Raw genomic sequence first — 23682 nt, forward strand, 5'->3', positions numbered from 1 at the left:
TCTCTACTAAAAATATAAAAATTAGCTGGACATTGTGGCATGTCTAAAAGGTTGGGGCAAATTCCTGAATTAAAATAACTTTTACCAAGAGAGCTCTGTCTCCGTCCTTTGAGATGGATTTATTCTCAGGTTCTCTTTACCCTTTGTTAACCTTGACCATTGATGACTCCACTTTGATCATTATTAGAGTTTATATTTCCAGACTAAAGATGTGTCATGTACTCCCTCTGCACCACAGATAATATGCCAGTCTCCCATATGGATTCGGGTTGGTTGGCTTAGATCATCTGTTCATATTGATACCCCATCAGAAATACATTTAGTGGGACATGCAGGGTAGGCAAGGTAGCTCTTCTCTCTAAAACTCATTTTTCTTTCTCTCTGACTCCCTGTAACCTGCTTCTCTTATTTTCTACCACCAGAGATATCACAGTTTTTCTCAGTAATGCAAGCTACAACCCTCTTTAATTTTTAAATTTTTAATACGCCTCTTTAGTTTTTCATTCAGTAATTATTCAACTAATCTTGTCAAATTTATTTCTCAAATGTCTCATGGATTTATCCTGTTTTAATCACCTCCACTGCCAGTGGTTTCATTTGTGCCTTCATCGTTTTGTGTCTGGATAAATACATCTTTATACCAGCTGGTTACTTGTCTCCAGTACCGCTTCCTTTACTGTGGAGCGATTTTTCTAAAACATTAATCTGATCGTAATATTGCCTCAATTAATATATTTTAGTGATCTCCCATTGCCTTCAGTATAAAGATTTCAATATCCTTAGACATGGCAGAAAATGCTGATCATGATCAGACAGACTACAGACTTCTCCTGCCATTTTAAATGGATCATCTTTGCCCATATTTATATTTCTCCAGCTATACCAGAGTGCTGCAAGTTTTCCAAACACTCCAAACTTTTTTATTTGCCTCTATATCATGTTGTTGTTTTTGCCCGAAATGTTTTTCTTTCTTCACTTCTTTGCCTAGCTAATTTCTCTTACCTTAGATTGACTTGAATTGTTTTCTAGCCATCGACTTCACCTGTCATCCTTCAGGAGCGCCTTGTGTACCTCTTGATGATGACATTTTTATTTTTGCACCTTTATTGTAGGTAAAGTTATTGAGGTTAAGGGCATGTATGTTATTAATTTCTGTAACCCTTGTATTATCTTACTAAAGTTATTATCCAACATTAGCAGGTGAATTTATGAACGAATGAATAAAGGAAAGCTCAGCATTTTGGGGTTGATTACAGTTAGTTAAATGTAGAACTTAACTATATTTCATCATGGACCAAAGAGATAAAATGTACCGTAGAAATCTTACCTAAATCTTTCTGGGAAAGTATAAATAAGATGACAACAAACTTGTAAGTACCCTTTGAAATTCTTAGTGTTTTCTGTGCTGAAACCATTTTGAAACATTGCCTTTCCTCTTTTCATTTCACTGCATCAGATCATTGGTTTGAAATCACGGGTAAGAACTTTTTAAAAATTTAAAATAATTACTTTTGTAGTTAGGCAAAGTGTCAAATTGTGAAATGTTTGCTATGGAATGCTAGCTTAAAATTAGATGAAAAACCTGGGTGCAGGACCATAGTAACACTTCTCAGGCTATTTACTAAGCATGCCATTTTGCCTCAAATATATATTTACATGATGGAGCAGTAAATAAAACCTCAAGAAGTAGATGCTGGCTGACCATCATGCAGGGTAACATGGCAGGAGGTATGATGGGAGTAGTCTACTTTGAGTGCAAGTGAAAACAAGGGTCTTTGTCTGTGGAGAATTTTAAAATAATAATAAAGCTTTTTTAAAGTCATTCATCTCTTTATATCACCATGTGCTAGCAATTCTTCAACATTGGCAATATAAAACTATTCATGCACAGGGCAGATAATCCCCACTATCTCTCTCCCTCTTGGTGTGCCACTGAGGTAACGTGTATGTTCTTATTAGATATACACTGTTCCCCCCTTTTCTGCTGGGGATGTGTTCCAAGACCCTCAGTGGATGCCTGAAAGTTCAAGGTAGTATGGAACCCCATTATATATTTTTATATAACACATACATACTATTTTATACACAAATAAGTACTGTTAGAAACAAATGCTTGTTCCTTGGTGCCAAAAAAGAACTAGCACTCAGACAAAGAATTTTCTCAACAAGGCAATTTACTTCTATAGAGGGCTGCATCTCACAAATGGAGCAATGGCGAGAGCACACCTGAACTGGGGGGGGTTCTTATCCCTGATGCAGGTAGCCCCTACTGCTGTGTCATTCCCCTGTTGGCTAGGGTTGGACTGCACTATCTAAGCCAAACCTGGTTGGCTAACTTGAAAAGTGCAGGAATGCGGTTACACTGGAGGAAAGGCGGGAAGATCAGTTTTGGTGGGAGTAGCCACTGTGATGGGAGGGGTAATTCACAGAGTGGGTAGCAGATGTGGAATATGCGCTCTATAGATAAGAAGTGGCTGGAAGGTTGTTCACCCGGGGACGGGGAGCACAGAGAGTAAGGAAGTCTGGCCTTGAAACCAGGAACAAAGGACAAGGAAACTTAAGCAAGCTAAAACTTTGAAGAAGAATTTCTTAGTGTTTTCAGCACATACCATTGTTCTACACACACGTGTATATATACATACATGCTATGTTTTATCCTAAACATACTGTAATAAAGTTCAGTGTATAAGTTAGGCACAGTAAGAGATTAACAACAATAATAAAATGGAACCGCTCTAACAGTATGCGGTAATAAAAGTGAAGTGAAAGTAGCCTTTCTGTCTGTCACAACACCTTACTGTCCTGGACTCACCTGGTTTTGGACTGTGGTTGACCATGAGTAACTGAAACCATGAAAAGAGAAACTGTAGATAAGGGGGACTGTGTATCCCACGTTAAGTTTTCAGCTTACTCTGACTTTCATGTGTGTTCTCTTACTCTTACATGCACACAATTTTATTACATTTTTCAAATACATGTGAAAACTTAAGAAAAATTAGGTCAGTTTAAATGTTACTAAGTAGCAATGATTGTTAGATGACTTAAATTTACCATATATATGATATATATTTTATACATACATAATTGGCTTTCTTCTGTTTTCTGAGTGCCGTTGTGTGGAGAGCATTTTCACTGGTTTTTAACTTCCTTTTTTAAAGGATTTAATGAGTGCAGGATGTTCTGTAATGAATTTGGTTTTTAGTTCATTTCATTAGATCTTAACCTACAGCCCATGTAATTTTCTCTTCTAGGATGCTCCTTTAGTGATAATACTAAGATGTGCACTGCTTTAGAAGAATTAATTTCTTAAAATGTAAACAATTATATTGATAATTAGCAGTATTTTAATGGTTTGCTCATACTTCTTTTTAAAAGTCCTTGTGGTTTTTATTCAAACAAATAATATATATAGTTAGGGAATAATCTGTGTATTTCAAAAGCCAAAAAGAATGGTGCAAATGACATCAGCTTGAGACTAAAGCTCATGCTTAGCATAATGTTAATACACATTTTCTGTGTTATTGTGTGTTAAGTACAACTATACTCTCTATACTGTGGCTAAATGTAATTACCTAATATTAACTCCTGGTCACTGAAAATTTATTGATATGGCTTCTGATGTAGCTAAAAATAGTATTTTTGTTTCTTTTTCGTGGTTGTATATTTGTGTCCTCCAAAGCTTGAGAGAAAAACTCATTTAGTAATTGATATAATTTCTGGAAAATGATTTCCATTTAAATGAAAGCTTATAATCATTAAAAAACATTACTTTTCCTTTTTTTTGGACTAGAGTCGAGTGTGCCCATTTCTTATAGATCCTTCTTCCCAAGCTACAGAGTGGTTAAAAACACATTTGAAAGACTCACGTTTAGAAGTTATCAATCAGCAGGTATGTATTACTTAAAATTTACATACCAGTGAGGAATGACATCTTATAGTGAAAAGATCTTGGAGTCTATAGTCAGAAAACATAGATTTAACCCTGGGTCCTATTGTGTGGGACCTGGGGCAAGAGATACAGGTCTTAGCTTCAGTTTTCTAATTTGTAAAAAAGAGATAAGAATATTTATTTGATTCTGGGTATTGATCTAAGCCCTGGGAATTTATTTTTATTATTATTATTTTTTTTATTTGAGGAGTTTTATTTTTAATTTTTTTCAATTCCAAAGTGAGAGAAAAATTCACAAATTTTTCTGAGTCTACAGTGATTTCCCACTTTCAGTGTTTTACTCTTTTCCAGTGGTATCTGCTTGCACTTTGTTTACTGTCTATGGGCTTGAGTTAGATTCCAATATATCCCAAATTAGAGGCCAAAAGGCTAACCCAAAGCCTGTCCCACAAATACCAAAGCACTGGATGAACTCTTAATCTGATCAAAGATGACAAGCTTTATCCCAAAGCCAAATGGAAGCAGATGGAAGCAGATAGGGTCCCTCATTATCCACAGCCTGAAAGCAGGCGGAAATGTAGAACTGACACCTTGCTTGTCTGGGGTGCTCACAGCTTCACGTTTCTCACTATTTATTAATACTATAATGTTAGCCCCGGGAATGTAATAGTGAGTTCCTTCCCTTTTGAAGATGACAGTCTAGTAGGTTAGAGAAATGACTGAATAAGCTTTGCACTAAGTTAAGACTAATGTCACAAGTATAAGACACTGTAGAAGTAGGAGCTTCTAACTTAGCTCGGAGAATCAGGAAAGACTTCTAGCCTTTTAGCGTGTTCAGTTTCTCTGAATGCCTCTCATAATTTACAAGTTCTTTAACTCCTTGACAAGCATCTTTAATGGATACCAAGATTTTATATTTGGTCAGTGAAATGCAATCTTAGTCTTTTTGGTAGTGACTTATCAGTTTCATGTTTATCTTGCAGAGGAAATTATTTTTGGTTAGGTTATTTTTTTTTTAGAAGAAGACCTAGTATATGATTACTTTTCATAGATATTTTCAGCTGTTTAAAAAATTACTTTGTAAAGTGGGGATATCTACCTTATTTTTTTGTGGTAAGAAGAATTATAAATGAAATAATATATAAAAATACTTTAATAATCATTTATGGTTTGCAAATATGCAAATCATTTATTGTTTGCAATATGTATGTGACTAAAACTATGTAACTATACATAGTTATAAATATAGATATATGGTTATATACATACAAGTAGCTATATTTTTATATATCTACATATTTATGCACACACACACACACACACACACACACGCCTTGGGTGATGTTTAAAATTATTCCTTCCATATCTAGAAAGCCTTAAAATTCTTTTGATTAGTTATTGAATTTTGTCTGAAGGTTCTTTCCAGAATTATTAGACCTATTACACCAAGAAAAGTTTACTAGAATTCATCATCTTGCCTTTTTCCCCCATTCAATGTGTGATTCTGAACATAAGCAAAGTAGGGTTTTTATTAATACCTAGGTGTGTAATTTATTGCATATAGAATTTGAAATTGTGTTTCTATAACATTTGAAATTACTATAGAAAATTGAAGAAAGGCTTTTGTGTTTTGGGGGAAATAGAGAGTTACTATTCGGTGGTTACAGTCATGCAAGATGAAAAATTCTAGAGCTCTGTTTTGCAACATTGTGCTCATAGTTAACAATATGTACCATACACCAAAATACAGCCAAATATTGGTAAAGAGGTTAGATCTCAGGTTATAGGGTTTTCCTTTTTAACAACAATTGTAAAAATGTTAAAATTTTTATTTGTGTATTTAAATCGTGAAATTTTTTTGGTAATTCAACTAAAATAATTCATCAGCAAATGCGTGTAGAAAAACAATCATGAATAATTATTCATATTTCTGTTAATATCTTCATTTGTAATATTTAAGGATATTTGTAAATATTGAAGTAATAAAAGAATTAATATGTATTCTTTTTTATTCAATTAGGATAGTAACTTTATCACAGCTCTTGAATTAGCAGTACGTTTTGGGAAAACCCTTATTATACAAGAGATGGATGGTGTAGAACCTGTTCTTTATCCATTATTGAGACGAGATCTGGTTGCTCAAGGTAAATAGTTGACACTTTTCAGAGTGTAAATATTTTTTAAATTTCCAAAGTAAGTAATTAAACCAGGTGCAAGCTTTCAAGAGTCCTCTTCCAGTGGAGTCACAAATGCTGTGCTTAATTCCTTTAGCAATAAGTTGTGACAATATGTGTAAAGTGTTGTTAATCAGGAAAGCTCAGTAGAGACCTAGTAGCTGTAGTTTACTGGGGATTGATTATGTAAGCACACTCTTCCTAGCACATTACAAAATTCTGGACTCCCTGAGGGAAAGCAGGTGTAGGATTAACCACATAGTTTGTACAAACAGTTTAGGTACAGTGAGCTACTTTTTTGAGTTCTGAGGATGGTGGCAACTCTCCCAAAATCTAAGTTCCCAGGTGCTGGTTATGGGCCAACTTTGCAAGCAGCCCTTTCTAAAGGGTCTCAAGATTGCTGTGTTAACTCTTTTCTGCATGGAGCCCAGCCCAGTCTTTGACGATTAGAAAGCGGTGCCTTGAAACTTAAGGAGCAAATCATTCAAAGTGTATCCACATATATATGTAGACTTATACATATGTGTGCATGTATGCACACCACATGCATATATAGACATATACACATGTGCGCATGTATGTACACCACATACGTAGACATATCCGTGTATGCATGTATGTACACCACATACACATATAGACAATGTGTGTGCATGTATGTACACCACATACACATGTAGACTTATATGTGTGCATGTATGCACACATACCTATATAGACATACACATGTGTGCATGCATGTACACCACATACATATATAGACACACATGTGTGCATGTATGTACGCATACACATGTAGACTTATACATATGTGTGCATGTATGCACACATACATATATAGCCATATACGTGTGTGCATTTATGTACACCACATATGTAGAAACATACGTGTGTGCATGCATGTATACTACATACATATATAGACATACATATGTGTGCATGTATGTGCACCACATACATCTGTAGACTTATATATATGTGTGCATGTATGTGCACCACATACGTTGCCAGCATTGCAAACTTTAAATAGAAAATTGGTGTTATTGGGGCAAAACAGAGAAATAGCAAAGCATGCACTATTCTCTGATAAGCTATTATCCCCCCCATAGATATGCTTGGCCTAGCACTGGTTCATATAAGAACACAAGTAGTGGGACCTTTGCCTTTGTAAAATCATCCTCTTAGTATATTTTTATGGGCATAAAGGGCAGGGAATAGCTAAGCTTCTATATAACAATAGAAGTTTTGTAATCAAGAAAGTGACCTTGCTAGAATGGGATTGTGTCTCAGAGCTCAGTCTCTGGTCCTTTTGTTGGGGGTGACTCAGATCTGTTGAGCTAGTTTCTTGCTATGCTATCTTGAGGAGAAAATGAACCTTTAGGGCCATCTCAACTTGACGTTCTTCATTCTATACTGTGGTCCTGAAGGACTCACTGAATATAAATCTCCCTGAGTTCTGGTTAGTGATAGGTTTTAATGGTATGTGTGGAGTGTTGACTAGGTCCCCTGAAAAGAGTGATAAATTTTATATCATTATTTGTTCACATTTTGAACTGTTCTAGGTAGTTGTGCAAGGCTGTTTAGGTCAATTTGTTTATGTCAGAATTAGGAAAGAGAGTTAATCACTGCGCCTATCTTACTTTTTCCATCTTCTCCCAAGAGTTGGATGTATTCATGTCACACTAGTCTGTTAACCCCTTTGTGTATATCCTGGATACTGTCCTTTTCAACAGTGCTAAGTTCCTCATGAGTTGCCATTTTTTCATTGCACGTTAACTCTGGGGACAGAGGAAGGTAATCCTAGAACCACATAAAACAAAGTTTGTGCCAAGTTGGTTTACGTCCCAGTGTCCATAATCTAAGATATACAAATTTCTTTTCTACTTCCTGTGTTCAAAGCAGACGTAACTATAGGAATAGAATGGACTTTTCTTACAAATATGTGCTCTTTGAAGTCTCCTTAAGTATTTATTTATCATAGAAAAGCAAGGCATAGTTCCCAAATTCTCTTTCTCTCTCTCGTTCTCTTTTCTTTTCTACTTTGTTTACTATGTGCGTAGGAGTTCAGCCAAGGCCGAAGGTAGATGTGGCAGTTTGCAGCTGGTAAATAGTTGAAGACAGTAGGACCAGCTAGTTGTATAAAAGTTGCTGAGGGAGAGGCTAGTATAGTTGGCTAATAGTTTTAAGTTTTACAAACAACAGACATCAAAGGTATTTTTATTAACCATTCCAGTCCTTTATGGCTGTTTCATTTCCATGTTGACTTTGCATATGGAACCAGGAATTATACTGCAGATGACACTAAACGTTTTTGGTTGGTTCTTTTAGTCCAGTTTCCTCCCTTTAGGCATGGTTGCTTCAGAGACGGGCATGTGTATATGCAACGTAAAGGTTAAATTTGTGATTAATTGTTTCTGTTTTCAAAACGTATTTCTCTGTATCTCTTTGATAGTCCAGTTGAGTCTGGGCGACCCGATGGCCTGATAGATCAGTGTTTTTCTATTCGGAGCGGATTTGTCCCCCAGAGAATTTTGGCAATGTCTGGAGACATTTTTGGTTGTCACAGCTGGAGTGGAGGGCCCCTATGCTAAAGACATCTTAAAATGGACAGGACAACTACCTACAACAAATAATTTCTCAGCACAGATTTGAGAGACCTTAAGCTAGTTCACTAGTTCCAACCCATGAGTCTCTGGACAGGTATATTTTAGTTGGTCTCGGAATGGCATATCTTCAGCCAGGAACACTACTTAAAGTGAGCTCATTGTACAGAATATCCAGTGCTATAGATTGCCAGAAACTGTACCTGTGGTTAGTTGATGGCTGTAGCATTGCGTTGGATGTGCTCATCTGTGAGATTATTTGTAGACCTCTGTAATTCTGTGCACCTGAAGGATATAGAGACCAAAGAGAAGGATTGCTTTACAATTGCCTCGATTAGTTCCAAAACTGCCTCCTGCAGGAGCTGTGATTTAAACCTAGCCACACTTGTTGAAAAGATGTAGGGGCTATGGTAATATTTCCAGGTATGGAACATGCTGCTTTTTATAGGCCAAGAGAGTATTCGGATGTTAGTTGTCTTTGTTTCTTTGTATTTAGTGTATGTGAAGCAAGTGGTTGGTCTGTAATGGGGTATGCGGATATCTCCTTGGACAAGGTTTATTTGGTTCTTTGGGTGTCACAGTTTTAGATTTGCCTTTAGTTAAGTCCCATTCATCTTGAGTCAGTTGTACCTGAGTGGTATGCAATACAGTGTGAAAAGTTTCCTCACTGGAGACCGTCATCAAAATTTTAACTATATAATGGAATGGAACTTGGACCTATATGGAGGTTCTCATGGTACTTGAATTCATCTAACTCAATTGATAATATATTTCTGAAGAGTTTGGACTTATAAAGGTATCCTGAGTACAAAAGATGAACTGATTTTGGTCTTCTTCCTAAAGGAATATAAAAAAGAAACAATTAGTAATAATTAGCAATATCCCAGTCTGCATACTAAGTATCAGTTAGGACAGCAGTTTTCAGTCATTGTTATGGCAGGTACTGTGGAATCTATGGTGGCCACTGCCTGGTTTAAATTTGAATGGTCATAGTAAACGTTCATACAGCATTAGCTCCCAAAATTCAGACAGATGAAATGTGGAGCACCCCTGCCTGGTGCAAAAATATAGATTCTTTTTCGCTTTCTGTCATAATACATCGCTTTCAGCTATAAATATTGATAGGATTTGGGTGTGACTTATAGGTTCATCTTGCCTGCATCTTTATCTGATAGTTATAGAAGTAACCTATAGAAGTTACTTCATCTAAATAAAGAAGTGAATTCATCTAAATATATCCATGTATCGAAGCACCCCAAATGTTCATTCTATTATACATGTTAACTGAAAAAAAAAATCCAAAATACCTAAGCCTGATATCAGTTCAGAAAACAATAGTCATGTAGATTAACCCTTCCCCTGGAAAGGAGCCAGATACCAAATCTTGTTCCTATGCCTATCATTCTGTCTTTAGTTATCTAAAGTACAACACAGATTTTGTGTTCAGAGGAAAAAAGTAGTCAAAATTAACTGCATTGGTTAATTCCAATGTAAATTAAAAATTCATACAGTTAAGACTGTGTTGGACTCTATAATTCTACACTTAATATTTTCTATGAGTAGGCAGGTGTTGAACAATGAAAACACATGGACACAGGGAGGGGAGCATCACACATGGGTCTGTTGGAGGGGGTTAAGGGAGGGACAGCGGGGGGGATAACATGGGGAGAAATGCCAGATGTAGACGAGGAGGGGATGGAGGCAGCAAACCACATTGCCATGTGTGTACCTATGCAACAATCCTGCATGATCTGCACAGGTACCCCAGAACCTGAAGTACAACAACAAAAAAATAAATTAGAAAAAATATTTTTAGTGAGTAAAAGACGGGACTTATACTGAAGAGTCTTTTTTAGAGTATAAAATATTTATTTTAAAATATTTTCAAAAAGGTTGCATCAAAGTAGGACCTGCATGGGTTATAAAGTCTATGATACAGAATGGCAGCAGCATTCTGTTCTGCCCTTTTCATGACTAGTTCTACCCACCAAAAAAACCATAATTTTAAAATTTTAACTTTTTATTTAGATACAAATATTCATTCATAAAGAAAAGAATACCTAAATGTACAGCTAATGAATTTTTACAAATTGAATACACCTGTATAAACTCCCAGATCAGGACATAAGAGCTTCACTAGCACTCCAGAAGCCCACTTATTTACCACACCCCGCTCCACAACGATAACCACATTCCTAACTTATAACAGCAGGGAGAAGTTTGGCTTTTTTTGTACTTTGAGTAAATGAGAAAGAAACAAAGCAGCACCTGACTACTCTAGACTGAGACCTGGCCGGATTCTAATAGCTTGGCCTTGGTGTACTACTGTTGAACACATATTTCATAAAACACCAACGTCAGAGAGGTCACTCTCTGACCACAGTCATATTTGAGCACAAAAAGCAGGAACACTTTCCATACCACAAAAGTAACCAAACATTCTCTTCTCCCAGTTAATACGAGTGACTCCTGCTTCTTAATCAATTATAGTTTAGTCCCATTCCATTTCTCTTACCTTCCAGATAAAAATTAAGGTACGAAACCATTGTTTGCTCTTTCTGATCACAGCCCAATTCCCAGGAAAAGCATGTTTTCCTTGAATAATTTATAAATCACCTAACACAAGCCAAAATCCTATAACAAGCCTCTATTCATCCCTTTTTACTGACGCAGTGCACAATTTCCCATGTTGTGCTATCTTTCATTGTAAAGAGCTGGTAAACATGAGCTACGGCTCTTTAAACACTGGGATTGTTTTGTTTTTTTAAGTGTGTGTCAGCTTTGGTTAAGTTGTATTTTCTTAGGTGTTTGTTTTGTCTATCACATAGTATATATTTTAAATATTCTATTTTTTCAGTGTCTGTTGGCTTTGTAATGATGTGTCATTTTTTCTGATAGTAATAATTTTTATTATCCTGTTCATCAATAGGATTTCATTGGTAGTCTTGATAGGGATTTATTAATATTACTAATCTTTTCAAAATCCCAACTTTCAATTTTTAAAAATTTAATTTTAGATTCACGGGGTACATACGCAGGTTTGTAAACACGAGTGTATTGCATGCTGCTGCGTTTGGGCTTCTGTTGGTCCCATCACCCAGACAGTGGACACAGTACCCAATGGGAAGGTTTTTAGCCCTTGATCCTCCCTCACCTTTGGAGTCCCCACTCTCTAATGTTCCCATATTTCCCAAGTCTGTGCATAGCCAACCAACTTTTAATGTTGATTTTTTTTATACTGTAGTTTAAAATTGATGTTGGTCTTTATTATTTCATTTTTATTACTTCCTCCAGATTTCATTTGGTCTTGTCTAGATTTTTGAAATAGAAAATAAAAATATTGATAGTCGTTTCTTTTTTCTAATATATGCATTTATGTCTATCAATTTTCCTTTAAGCCCTTCTTCAGCTTCCTACACAAGTTTCAATTTCTTTTTTGATTCATAAATTACTTAGCATTTTGTTGTTTAATTTTTGAGTGGTTGGAGAGTTTCTAGTTACATACTTGTTACTGATACGCAGCTTATCCCCGTTTAGTCATAGAACATATTGTAAAGTATTTTAATTTTTTGATTTCTGTTGAGCTCTTTTTGATCTGGCATTTGGTTCATTTTTATAAATGTTCTATGAAACTTGAAAATTGTATGAATTTTGCTCTTGTTTGGTTTAATTTTCTGTACAGGTTTATAGTGTCGATTTTGTTAATTGTGATGTTTAAATCTATGCCCTGACTTCTTTTTTCTCTTTGCTTCATTATATATTGAGATAAAAATCCTAAAGTTTCTGTGATTTTGAATTTGTCTTTTAGTTCTGTCGGTTCTTGTTTTAAATATTTTGAAAGGTATGTAATTAGATGCATACATTTTTGGAAATGTGGTATCTTTCTATTCAGTTGTTTTATTTATCAGTATAAAATGTTCTTTAGCTCTAGAAATGTTTCAGGTTTTAGAGTCTGATATTAGAATGGTTATACTAACTTTTGGGCTAGTATTTACATGGTATGTACTTTTCCATTCTTTAATTTTCAACTCTTTTGTTGGCATTTCTAAAAAAAAAATAAATTTTATTTTCCATATTTAAGGTTTACAGCATTATATTATGAATACATATAGATTATAAAATTCTTTACTGTAGGAAAGCAAATTAACATATCTATCAACTTTTGTGTGTCAAGAGCAGCTAAACTCTACTCCTTTAGTGAAACATCCCAAATGCGATAGAGTTCTGTTACCTGGAGCCTCATCCCAAATGCGATAGAGTTCTGTTACCTAGAGCCTCATCCCAAATGCGATAGAGTTCTGTTACCTAGAGCCTCATCCCAAATGCGATAGAGTTCTGTTACCTGGAGCCTCATCCCAAATGCGATAGAGTTCTGTTACCTAGAGCCTCATCCCAAATGCGATAGAGTTCTGTTACCTACAGCCTCATCCCAAATGCGATAGAGTTCTGTTACCTACGGCCTCATCCCAAATGCGATAGAGTTCTGTTACCTACGGCCTCATCCCAAATGCAATAGAGTTCTGTTACCTAGAGCCTCATCCCAAATGCGATAGAGTTCTGTTACCTACGGCTTCATCTCAAATGCTATAGAGTTCTGTTACCTACGGCCTCATCCCAAATGCTATAGAGTTCTGTTACCTGGAGCCTCGTCTCAAATACGATAGAGTTCTGTTACCTTCATTTCTAGGCTTAATTATCCTACATATTGGGTATTTTGTATTCTTTGACTACATCTCATGGCCCACTTAGTTCTCCTGTTACCTGCCCCTGGTAAATACTGTTTTATTCTCTGTCTCTGTATATTTGAGATCATGCGATAATTTTCTTTCTGTGTCTGGCTTACTTTACTTAGTATAATGTCTTCCAAGTTTATACATGTTATGGCAAATGGCAGGTTCTACTTCTTTTTTATGGCTGAATATTATTCTATGGTGTGTGTGTATATATACACGTCATGTTTTCTTTTCTTTTCCTTTTTTCTTTTTTAGAACAGAGTGACTCTGTTGCCCAGACTGGAGTACAGTGGTATGATCATAACTCACTGTAACCTTGAACTCCTGGGCTCAAGTGATCCTCTGGCCTCAGCCTCCTGAGTGTGTTGGATTATAGGTACATACCATCATGCCCAGCTAATTAAAAAAAATTTTTTTTTCTAAAGATGAGGTCTCAGTATATTTCCCAGATTGATTTTAAACTTCTGACCTCAAGTGGTTCTTCCGTCTCGGCCTCCCAAACTGATGTGATTACAGGCATGAGCAACTATGCCTGACCCATATTTTCTTTCTGTTCTGTTTATAGACATTCAGGTTGTTTCCATGTCTTGGCTATTGTGAATAATGCGTGATGAACATGGGAGTGCAGATATCTTTATAAGGTGGTGACTTCATTCCCTTTGGTCACATACTCAAAAAAAAAAAAAAAAAAGAGATTGCTGGGTCATATGGTAGTTCTATTGTTAATTTCTTTAGGAAATTTCCTACTGTTTTTCATAATGGCTGGACCGGTTTTCATTTCCACCACCAATTCCCTTTGCTCCATACCCTCACCAACATTTGTTATCTCTTGCCTCTTTGATAATATCTGTCCTAACAGCTATGAGGTGAATCTCATAGTGGTTTTGATTTGCATTTCCCTGATGATAAGTGATGTTGAGCATCTTTTCATATACCTGTTGGCCGTATTTATATGTTTTTTGGAGAGATGTCTATTCAGGCCCTTTGCCTACTTTTTATCAGGTTGTCTTTCTGCTACTAAGTTGTATGAGTTTTTTTCTTTTTAAATTTTGGATATTAACCCTCTAATATGTGGTTTTTAAATAACTCTTTCCAAGTTTGTATGTTGCTCTTTCATTTTGTCAATAATGTGCATTTTTCAGTTACACATATGCTGATAATCCTTGTTTTTTTAACCATCATTCTGTTTTCAAATACTATATCCTAAATACTAGTACAATTAATACTTTTAAAATGATGAATTTAGAAGTAAAGAAAAAATGTAATTAAGGATTTCTATTTTTGTCATTTATAACACACTATTTCAGAGCAATTTGGAATATGAAACATAGTCACATTAAAACCATACCGAATGTGAATAGGTATTCCGTGGGTGCTTCAGCATCGCGGGATCTTCTTAGTGAATATTAGTTATCATTGCTTGCCTAAGTGCTGATTAATAGTATCTCACGTAGCCTAACTTTTGCTGTCTTAGACTTCGTTGAAAAACCTATATTTAGAGGTACTTAAAAATTACATTTTCAAATAGTGTGTAATGAAACACAGAAGATTCAGACCAACTAATTGTGTGTGTGTATGTGTGTGTGTTTTTTTTAATAGGGCCACGTTATGTGGTACAAATAGGTGACAAAATTATTGACTACAATGAAGAATTTCGCCTCTTTTTGTCAACAAGAAACCCAAATCCTTTTATTCCACCGGATGCAGCTTCCATTGTTACTGAGGTTAACTTTACTACCACAAGAAGTGGATTACGAGGGCAGGTATACAAGATAATAATACTTTACCTTGGAATCTTCTGGAGCTTTATATACTTGTTAGATATTTTGAATGAGAAGCTATTTTGTTAGCCTGATTAGTATTTAAATTTACGATTTTGAAAATATATGTTGGAATGAAGCATTTTGACTTACTTACCGTATGTATTGGACCTGTACCTTTACTGCTAACGTCAAATTGCTGCTGCTTTTAATATAACTCTAACTTTAAAAAGTTTATTTCTGTTATATATGGTAGAATATGAGAGATGGATGGATCATAGAGATCAACATCATCTGCATTGTATTTTTGGTTGGAAAACTGAAATTTAATTGTGTAAAGTGTAGCTAATTCACTTGCCCAGCTAGTTAAGGGTCTCTGATTCCTGATCCAGCATTTTTCAACTGTTAGAAGACATGCATCTTTGAAGTCAGTTTGTCTTCATATGGCTCATTACAGTTTAGAATTATTGCATAAATTTCAAAATGATTTTTAATGTCCATACTTACATGTTGCCTAACTTATTTTTTCCTGTTTAAAGATGTAATGCCAGTTGACTTTTTGAACATCATCCTATTTTTTACTCATCTAACAATAATAGATGTTTTCATCTTTTGATTTATATGATACAGTGCATATTTGCTGCAGTTTTTACGTGATTGGAATTTCTTAAGTGTCCGTTTAAAATATTTCTTTGTATAACATATGACTCATCAAGTATACTTTTATGAACAATGTCTTTTGATTAACTTGATGATACTTTTAAATAAAACAATGTGACAATCCCTCAAAACTTGGCAGAATTAATTGACAGAATCGCTTCTTCTGTCTAAAGATCTCCACGGTAGTTGCAGAAAGGAGCTTTGTAGGTCTTACTTTAGCAACGACTAAATAAAGATGCTTGTACAGCAGATTTAAAATTACATATTTATACCAATGTCTCTCTCTGTTTTAGTATTCACAGTTTGACACGGCACCTTTGAACAGCTTCCCAGATAACAGCGTTAACAGATACAATGTACATACCGTCCAACTTACTGATTTAAAATGTACAATGCAGTGGTTCAACTTACTGATTTAAAATGTACAATGCAGTGGTTTTTTAGTGCAATTGCTGGGTCTTATGGTAACTTTATGTTTGGCAATTTGAGAAACAAACCAACCTTTCCAGAGTGGCTGCATTTTTTACTCTCCCACCAGTAGTGTAGGAGGGTTCCACTTTTTCCACATCCTTGCCAACTCTGGTTGTTGTTTATCTTTTAAATTATAGCCGTTCTAGTGGCAATGAGATCACTGAGGTTTTGATGACATAGTATTTTATCATTTTTTTAATTGCATTTTAGGTTTTGGGGTACATGTGCAGAACATGCAAGATAGTTGCATAGGTACACACGTGGCAGTGTGATTTGCTGCCTTCCCCGCCTTCACCTATATCTGGCATTTCTTCCCATGCTATCTCTCCCCAACTCCCCCCCTCCGCTGCCTCTCCCCTCTTCCCCTCAACAGACCGCAGTGTGTGGTACCCCTCTCCCTGTGTCCTGTGTTCTCATTGTTCAACACCCTCCTATGAGTGAGAACATGTGGTATTTCATTTTCTGTTCTTGTGTCAGTTTGCTGAGAATGATGTTCTCCAGGTTCATCCATGTCCCTACAAGGGACACGAACTCATCGTTTTTGATTCTGCATAATATTCCATGGTGTATATGTGCCACATTTTCCCTGTCCAGTCTATCATCGATGGGCATTTGGGTTGGTTCCTGGTCTTTGCTATTGTAAACAGTGCTGCAATGAACATTCATGTGCATGTGTCCTTATAGTAGAACGATTTATAGTACTTTGGATATATACCCAGTATATTGATTGCTGGGTCAAATAGAATTTCTATTTCTAGGTCCTTGAGGAATTGCCACACTATCTTCCACAATGGTTGAACTAATTTACACTCCCACCAGCAGTGTAAAAGTGTTCCTATTTCTCCACATCCTCTCCAGCATCTGTTGTCTCCAGATTTTTTAATGATCGCCATTCTAACTGGCGTGAGATGGTATCTCAGTGTAGTTTTGATTTGCATTTCTCTAATGACCAGTGATGATGAGCATTTTTTCATGTTTGTTGGCCTCATGCATGTCTTCTTTTGTAACGTGTCTGTTCATATCCTTTGCCCATTTTTGAATGGGCTTGTTTGTTTTTTTCCTGTAAATCTGTTTGAGTTCTTTGTAGATTCTGGATATCAGCCCTTTGTCAGATGGGTAAACTGCAAAAATTTTTTCCCATTCTGTTGGTTGCCGAATCACTCTAATGACTGTTTCTTTTGCCGTGCAGAAGCTGTGGAGTTTGATTAGGTCCCATTTGTCTATTTTGGCTTTTGTTGCCAATACTTTTGGTCTTTTGGTCATGAAGTCCTTGCCTACTCCTATGTCCTGAATGGTTTTGCCTAGATTTTCTTCTAGGGTTTTTATGGTGTTAGGTCTTATGTTTAAGTCTTTAATCCAACTAGAGTTAATTTTACTGTAAGGTGTCAGGAAGGGGTCCAGATTCTGCTTTCTGCACATAGCTACCCAGTTTTCCCAACACCACTTACTAAACAGGGAATCCTTTCCCCATTGCTTGTTTATGTCAGGTTTATCAAAGATTGTATGGTTGTAGATATGTTGTTTTGCCTCCGATGCCTCTGTTCTGTTCCATTGGTCTATATCTCTGTTTTGGTACCAGTACCATCCTGTTTTGATTACTGTAGCCTTGTAGTATATTTTGAAGTCCAGTAGTGTGATGCCGCCCACTGTGTTCTTTTTACTTAGAATTGACTTGGCTATGCAGGCTCTCTTTTGGTTCCATATGAAGTTTAAGGTGGTTTTTTCCAGTTCTGTGAAGTAGGATATTGGTAGCTTGATGGGGATAGTGTTGAATCTGTAAATTACTTTGGGCAGTATGACCATTTTCACAATATTGATTCTTCCTAACCATGAACATGGAATGTTTCTCCATCTGTTTGTGTCCTCTCTTATTTCATTGAGCAGTGGTTTGTAGTTCTCCTTGAAGAGATCCTTTATGTTCCTTGTTAGTTGTATTCCTAGGTATTTTATTATCTTTGTAGCAATTGTGAATGGCATTTCATTCTTGATTTGGCTCTCTTTCAGTCTGTTATTGGTGTATAGGAATGCTTGTGATTTTTGCACATTGATTTTGTATCCTGAGGCTCTGCTGAAGTTGCTTATCAGTTTCAGGAGTTTTTGGGCTGAGGCGATGGCATCTTCTAGATATACTATCATGTCATTTGCAAATAGAGACAATTTGGTTTCCTCCTTTTCTATTTGAATACCCTTTATTTCTTTTTCTTGCCTGATTTCTCTGGCTAGAACTTCCAGTATTATATTGAATAGGAGTGGGGAGAGAGGGCATCCTTGTCTAGTGCCAGATTTCAAAGGGAATGCTTCCAGTTTTTGCCCATTCAGTATGATATTGGCTGTTCGTTTGTCATAAATAGCTTTTATTATTTTGATATATGTTCCATCAATACTGAGTTTATTGAGGGTTTTTAGCATAAAGGGCTGTTGAATTTTGTCAAATGCCTTCTCTGCATCAATTGAGATAATCATGTGGTTTTTGTTTTTGGTTCTGTTTATGTGGTGAATTACGTTTATAGACTTGCGTATGTTGAACCAGCCTTGCATCCCCTACTTGATCATGGTGGATAAGATTTTTGATGTGCTGTTGCAATCAGCTTGCCAGTATTTTATTGAAGATTTTTGCTTCTATGTTCATCATGGATATTGGCTTGAAGTTTTCTCTTCTTGTTGAGTCCCTGCCAGGTTTTGGTATCAGGATGATGTTGGTCTCATAAAATGATTTGGGAAGGATTCCCTCTTTTTGGATTATTTGGAATAGTTTCAGAAGGAATGGTAACAGTTCCTCTTTGTGTGTCTGGTAGAATTTGGTTGTCAACCATCTGGATCTGGGCTTTCTTTGTGTGGTAGGCTCTTAATTGCTGCCTCAACTTCAGATCTTGTTATTGATCTATTCATGGTTTCGACTTCTTCCTGGTTTAGGCTTGGGAGGATGCAAGTGTCTAGGAATTTATCCATTTCTTCCAGGTTTACTAGTTTATGTGCATAGAGTTGTTTGTAATATTCTCTGATGATGGTTTGAATTTCTGTGGGATCTGTGATGATTTTCCCTTTATTGTTTTTTAATGCATCTATTTGGTTCTTCTCTCTTTTCTTTTTTATTAATCTGGCCAGTGGTCTGTCTATTTTGTTGATCTTTTCGAAAAACCAGCCCCTGGACTTATTGATATTTTTGAAGGGTTTTTCGTGTCTCTGTCTCCTTCAGTTCTACTCTGATCTTAGTTATTTCTTGTCTTCTGCTAGATTTTGAGTTTTTTTGATCTTGCTCCTCTACTCTTTCAATTTTGATGATAGGGTGTCAATTTTGGATCTCTCCACTCTTCTCATGTGGGCACTTATTGCTATATATTTTTTTCTAGACACTGCTTTAAATGTGTCCCAGAGATTCTGGTATGTTGTGTGTCGTTCTCATTGGTTTCGAAGAACTTTATTTTTGCCTTCATTTCGTTGTTTATCCAGTCAACATTCAAGAGCCAGTTGTTCAGTTTCCATGAAGCTGTGCAGTTCTGAGTTAGTTTCTGAATTCTGACTTCTAACTTGATTGCACTGTGGTCTGAGAGACTGTTTGTTATGAATTCTGTTCTTTTGCATTTGCTGAGGAGTGATTTACTTCCAATTATGTGGTCAATTTTAGAGTGGGTGTGATGTGGTGCTGAGAAGAATGTATATTCTGTGGATTTGGGGTGGAGAGTTCTGTAAATGTCTATCAGGTTTGCTTGTTCCAGGTCTGAGTTCAAGTCCTGCATATCCTTGTTAATTTTCTGTCTGGTTGATCTGTCTGATATTGACAGTGGAGTGTTAAAGTCTCCCAATATTATTGTGTGGGACTCTAAGTCTCTTTGTAAGTCATTAAGAACTTTGCTTATGGATCTGGGTGCTCCAGTATTCGGTTCATATATATTTAGGATCATTAGCTCTTCTTGTTGTATCTATCCTTTTACCATTATGATGTCCTTTTTTGTCTCTTTTGATCTTTGTTGCTTTAAAGTCTATTTTATCAGAGATGAGAATTGCAACTCCTGCTTTTTTTTGCTCTCCATTTGCTGGTAAATCTTCCTCAATCCCTTTATTTTGCGCCTTTGTTTATCCTTGCATGTGACATGGGTTTCCTGGATACAGCACACTGATGGGTTTTGGCTTTTTATCCATTTGCCAGTCCGTGTCTTTTGATTGGTGCATTTAGCCCATTTACATTTAGGGTTAATATTGTTATGTGTGAATTTGGTACTGCCATTTTGATGCTAGCTGGCTGTTTTGCCCGTTAGTTGATGCAGGTTCTTCATTTTGTTGATGCTCTTTACCATTTGGTATGTTTTTGGAGTGCTGGTACTGGTTGTTCCTTTCTATGTGTAGTGCCTCTTTCAGGAGCTCTTGTAAAGCAGGCCTGGTGGTGACAAAAATCTCTGAGCACCTGCTTGTTCGCAAAGGATTTTATTTTTCCTTCACTTATGAAGCTCAGTTTGGCTGGATATGCAATTCTGGGTTGAAAGTTCTTTTCTTTAAGGATGTTGAATATTGGCCCCCACTCTCTTCTGGCTTGTAGTGTTTCTGCCGAGAGATCTTCTGTGAGTCTGATGGGCTTCCCTTTGTGGGTAACCTGACCTTTCTCTCTATCTGCCCTTAGCATTTTCTCCTTCATGTAAACCCTGGAGAATCTGATGATTATGTGCCTTGGGGTTGCTCTTCTTGAGGAATATCTTTGTGGTGTTCTCTGTATTTCTTGGACTTGAATACTGGCCTGCCTTGCTAGGTTGGGGAAATTTTCCTGGATAGTATCCTGAAGAGTATTTTCCAGCTTGGATTCGTTCTCTTCATCACATTCAGGTACACCTATCAAACGTAGATTAGTTCTCTTCACATAGTCCCACTTTTCTTGGAGACTTTGTTCATTGCTTTTTGCGCGTTTTTCTCTGATCTTGGTTTCTCATTTTATTTCATTGAGTTGATCTTCGACCTCTGATATACTTCCTTCTGCTTGGTCAATTCGGCTGTTGAATCTTGTGCATGCTTCGCGAAGTTGTCGCGTTGTGTTTTTCAGCTCCATCAATTCACTTATATTCCTCTCTAAGTTGTCCATTCTTGTTATCATTTTGTCAAATCCTTTTTCAAGATTCTTAGTTTCTTTGCATTGAGTTAGAACATGTTTGTTTAGCTCACAGAAGTTTCTCATTACCCACCTTCTGAAGTCTGATTCTGTCATTTCATCACACTCAGTCTCCATCCAGCTTTGTTCCCTTGCTGGTGAGGAGTTGTGATCCCTTGTAGGAGGAGAGGTGTTCTGGTTTCGGGTGTTTTCCTCCTCTTTGAGCGGGTTTCTTTCCATCTTTGTGAATTTATCCACCTGTTGTCTGCGTAGTTGCTGATTTTCAGATTGGGTCTCTGAGTGGACGTCCAGATTGTTGATGATGAAGTTATTTCTGTTTCTTAGTTTTCCTTCTAACAGTCTGGCCCCTCTGCTGTAGGACTGCTGAGGTCCACTCCAGGCCCTGCTTACCTGGGTATCACCTGCAGCCGCTGCAGAACAGTAAGGGTTGCTGTCAGTTTCTTCTTCTGCTTTTTGTCCCAGAATGATGCCTGCCAAATGTCAGCCTGATCAGTCCTCTGTGAGGTGACTCTTTGGACATACAGGGGTCAGGGAGCTGCTTAAAGAGACAGTCCTTTATAGGAGCTCAAGTGCTGAGCCGTTAGCTCCATTCTTCATTCAGAGCTGCTAGGGAGGTACGTTTAAGTCTGCTGCAGCAGACTCATAAACCCCCTTTTTTCCCCAGGTGCTCTGTCCCGGGGAGTTAGGGCTTTATTTATGAGTATTTGTTGTGCTGCTGCCTTTTTTTTTTCTTTTTTTTCAGGGCTGCCCTGCCCAGCAAGGAGGCAGTCTAGTCATTGTCTGCCTGCAGAGGCTTTGCTGAGCTGCTGTGGGCCCCACCCTGCTGCGGTGTGAATTTCCCTGCAGTCCTGTTTATATGGGTGTGGTTAGAACTGTCTCCACAATGGTTGCCTGCCTTTGTAATGGCGGACTCTCTCTGTTGTGGCGGGTTGCCTTGGCAATGGCAGGCTGCTTCAGCAATGGCAGACTACCTCCGTAGGGGTGGATTGCCTTGGTAATTGCAGATGCCCCTCCCCCATCGAGCTGCACGGTCCTGGGTTCAGATGTGCTTGCCATGAAACTCTCAACTCCGAGCATTTCCAATTGCTGGTTTTTTTTGTTTGGTTTTGTGGGGGTGGGACCCACTGAGCCTGATCTCCTGGCTCACTGCCTCAGAGCCTTTTTTTTTTTAAGTTGAACAGTTGACTCTCTCCCAGGTGTTTCAGTAGCCTGCTGAAAGGGTGCTGGGATCCGTATGATTTCCCATGTGACGACCCACTGTGCCAGCTGAAACAACGGCGCTGCCTGGGAATCTCCTGGCCTGGCTCCCTGTTTCAGATGAATGGGCGAATCTGCCTTCTCGGAGCTCCAATTGCCAGCTTAAAAGGGCAACCAGAGCAGTGTATTTTGCATGGAGAGTTGCCGCGCCGGGGCACAGGCCGAAACAGCCATGCTGGCCAAAACAGCCACACTGGCGACCCATGGGGCTCCTCCACCTGGCAATCTCTTTGTCTGTGGGCAGATCCATGTGGGAACGCGGCGTCCACTCATTCTCTGCACTTTCACTGGGAGCTGCAATCCTGAGCTGCTCCTAAAGGGCCATCTTGGATCTTCTCCCTCTTTTGTTTGTTATTGTGAATGCTTACTATTAAAAGTACCAGCTCTCATAATTTAGTATAGTTAACCTAATTTAAAACCCAATATTACATATTGATATGTTAAGTAATCTACCTTGTTACAGTTTTATACAACAGTTAGTATTTTACTGATCAGCTTAACTATTCGTTTTGTCTCTTTTTCATCAGATGTAATTGTTGAAGGTGTCTAATGTTTAATTAGAAAGAATAAAATGAGATTACATAGTATCGTATTTTAATAGTCTGCCAAACACAAGGCCTGTTTACAGGAAGTTTTTGTTTTGTTATAAGCCTTATTGCTAGAACTACCTTGCCCTTTTTTCCTCCCAAGCTTTTAGCTTTAACTATTCAGCATGAGAAACCTGATTTAGAAGAACAGAAAACGAAACTATTACAACAGGAAGAAGACAAGAAAATACAGCTAGCCAAGCTCGAAGAATCTCTTCTAGAGGTAAAAGTCTAGCTATTCAGCTTATTTTTTTCAAATTACTTTTTTCTTCAATAAATATAAATAATAATGTTTAGGAAATTAATAGTATCTAAAGAATTTTTTTTTCCAAAGGCATATTAGTATATATCTCACAGTCAAAATTCTAACAAAAAGGGGAGCTATATTTTGGAATACAAGATCTTAATGAGCAATGTTTAAGACAAGTAATTTTTAATTAGTTTCTATATATT

At 37.1% G+C, this 23682-nt stretch overlaps 1 protein-coding gene across 8 annotated transcripts in view; it reads left to right on the forward strand.

The window, feature by feature from the left end:
- The window catches only part of DYNC2H1 (dynein cytoplasmic 2 heavy chain 1), a 375588-nt gene that overhangs the window by 134255 nt on the left and 217651 nt on the right, over window positions 1-23682 (forward strand). For 7 of the 8 annotated variants that reach the window (XM_078339343.1, XM_035263991.3, XM_078339345.1 and 4 more), the window contains exons 64-68: window positions 1457-1477; window positions 3791-3889; window positions 5910-6033; window positions 14999-15162; window positions 23333-23452. In XM_078339343.1, coding sequence (XP_078195469.1) covers window positions 1457-1477; window positions 3791-3889; window positions 5910-6033; window positions 14999-15162; window positions 23333-23452 — 528 coding nt within the window. The remainder of the gene's footprint in view (window positions 1-1456; window positions 1478-3790; window positions 3890-5909; window positions 6034-14998; window positions 15163-23332; window positions 23453-23682) is intronic. The other variant, XM_035263992.3, reaches the window with a different exon arrangement.

This window comes from Callithrix jacchus, chromosome 10, assembly GCF_049354715.1.
Source record: "Callithrix jacchus isolate 240 chromosome 10, calJac240_pri, whole genome shotgun sequence".
In the NCBI taxonomy this organism is placed as follows: domain Eukaryota; kingdom Metazoa; phylum Chordata; class Mammalia; order Primates; family Cebidae; genus Callithrix; species Callithrix jacchus.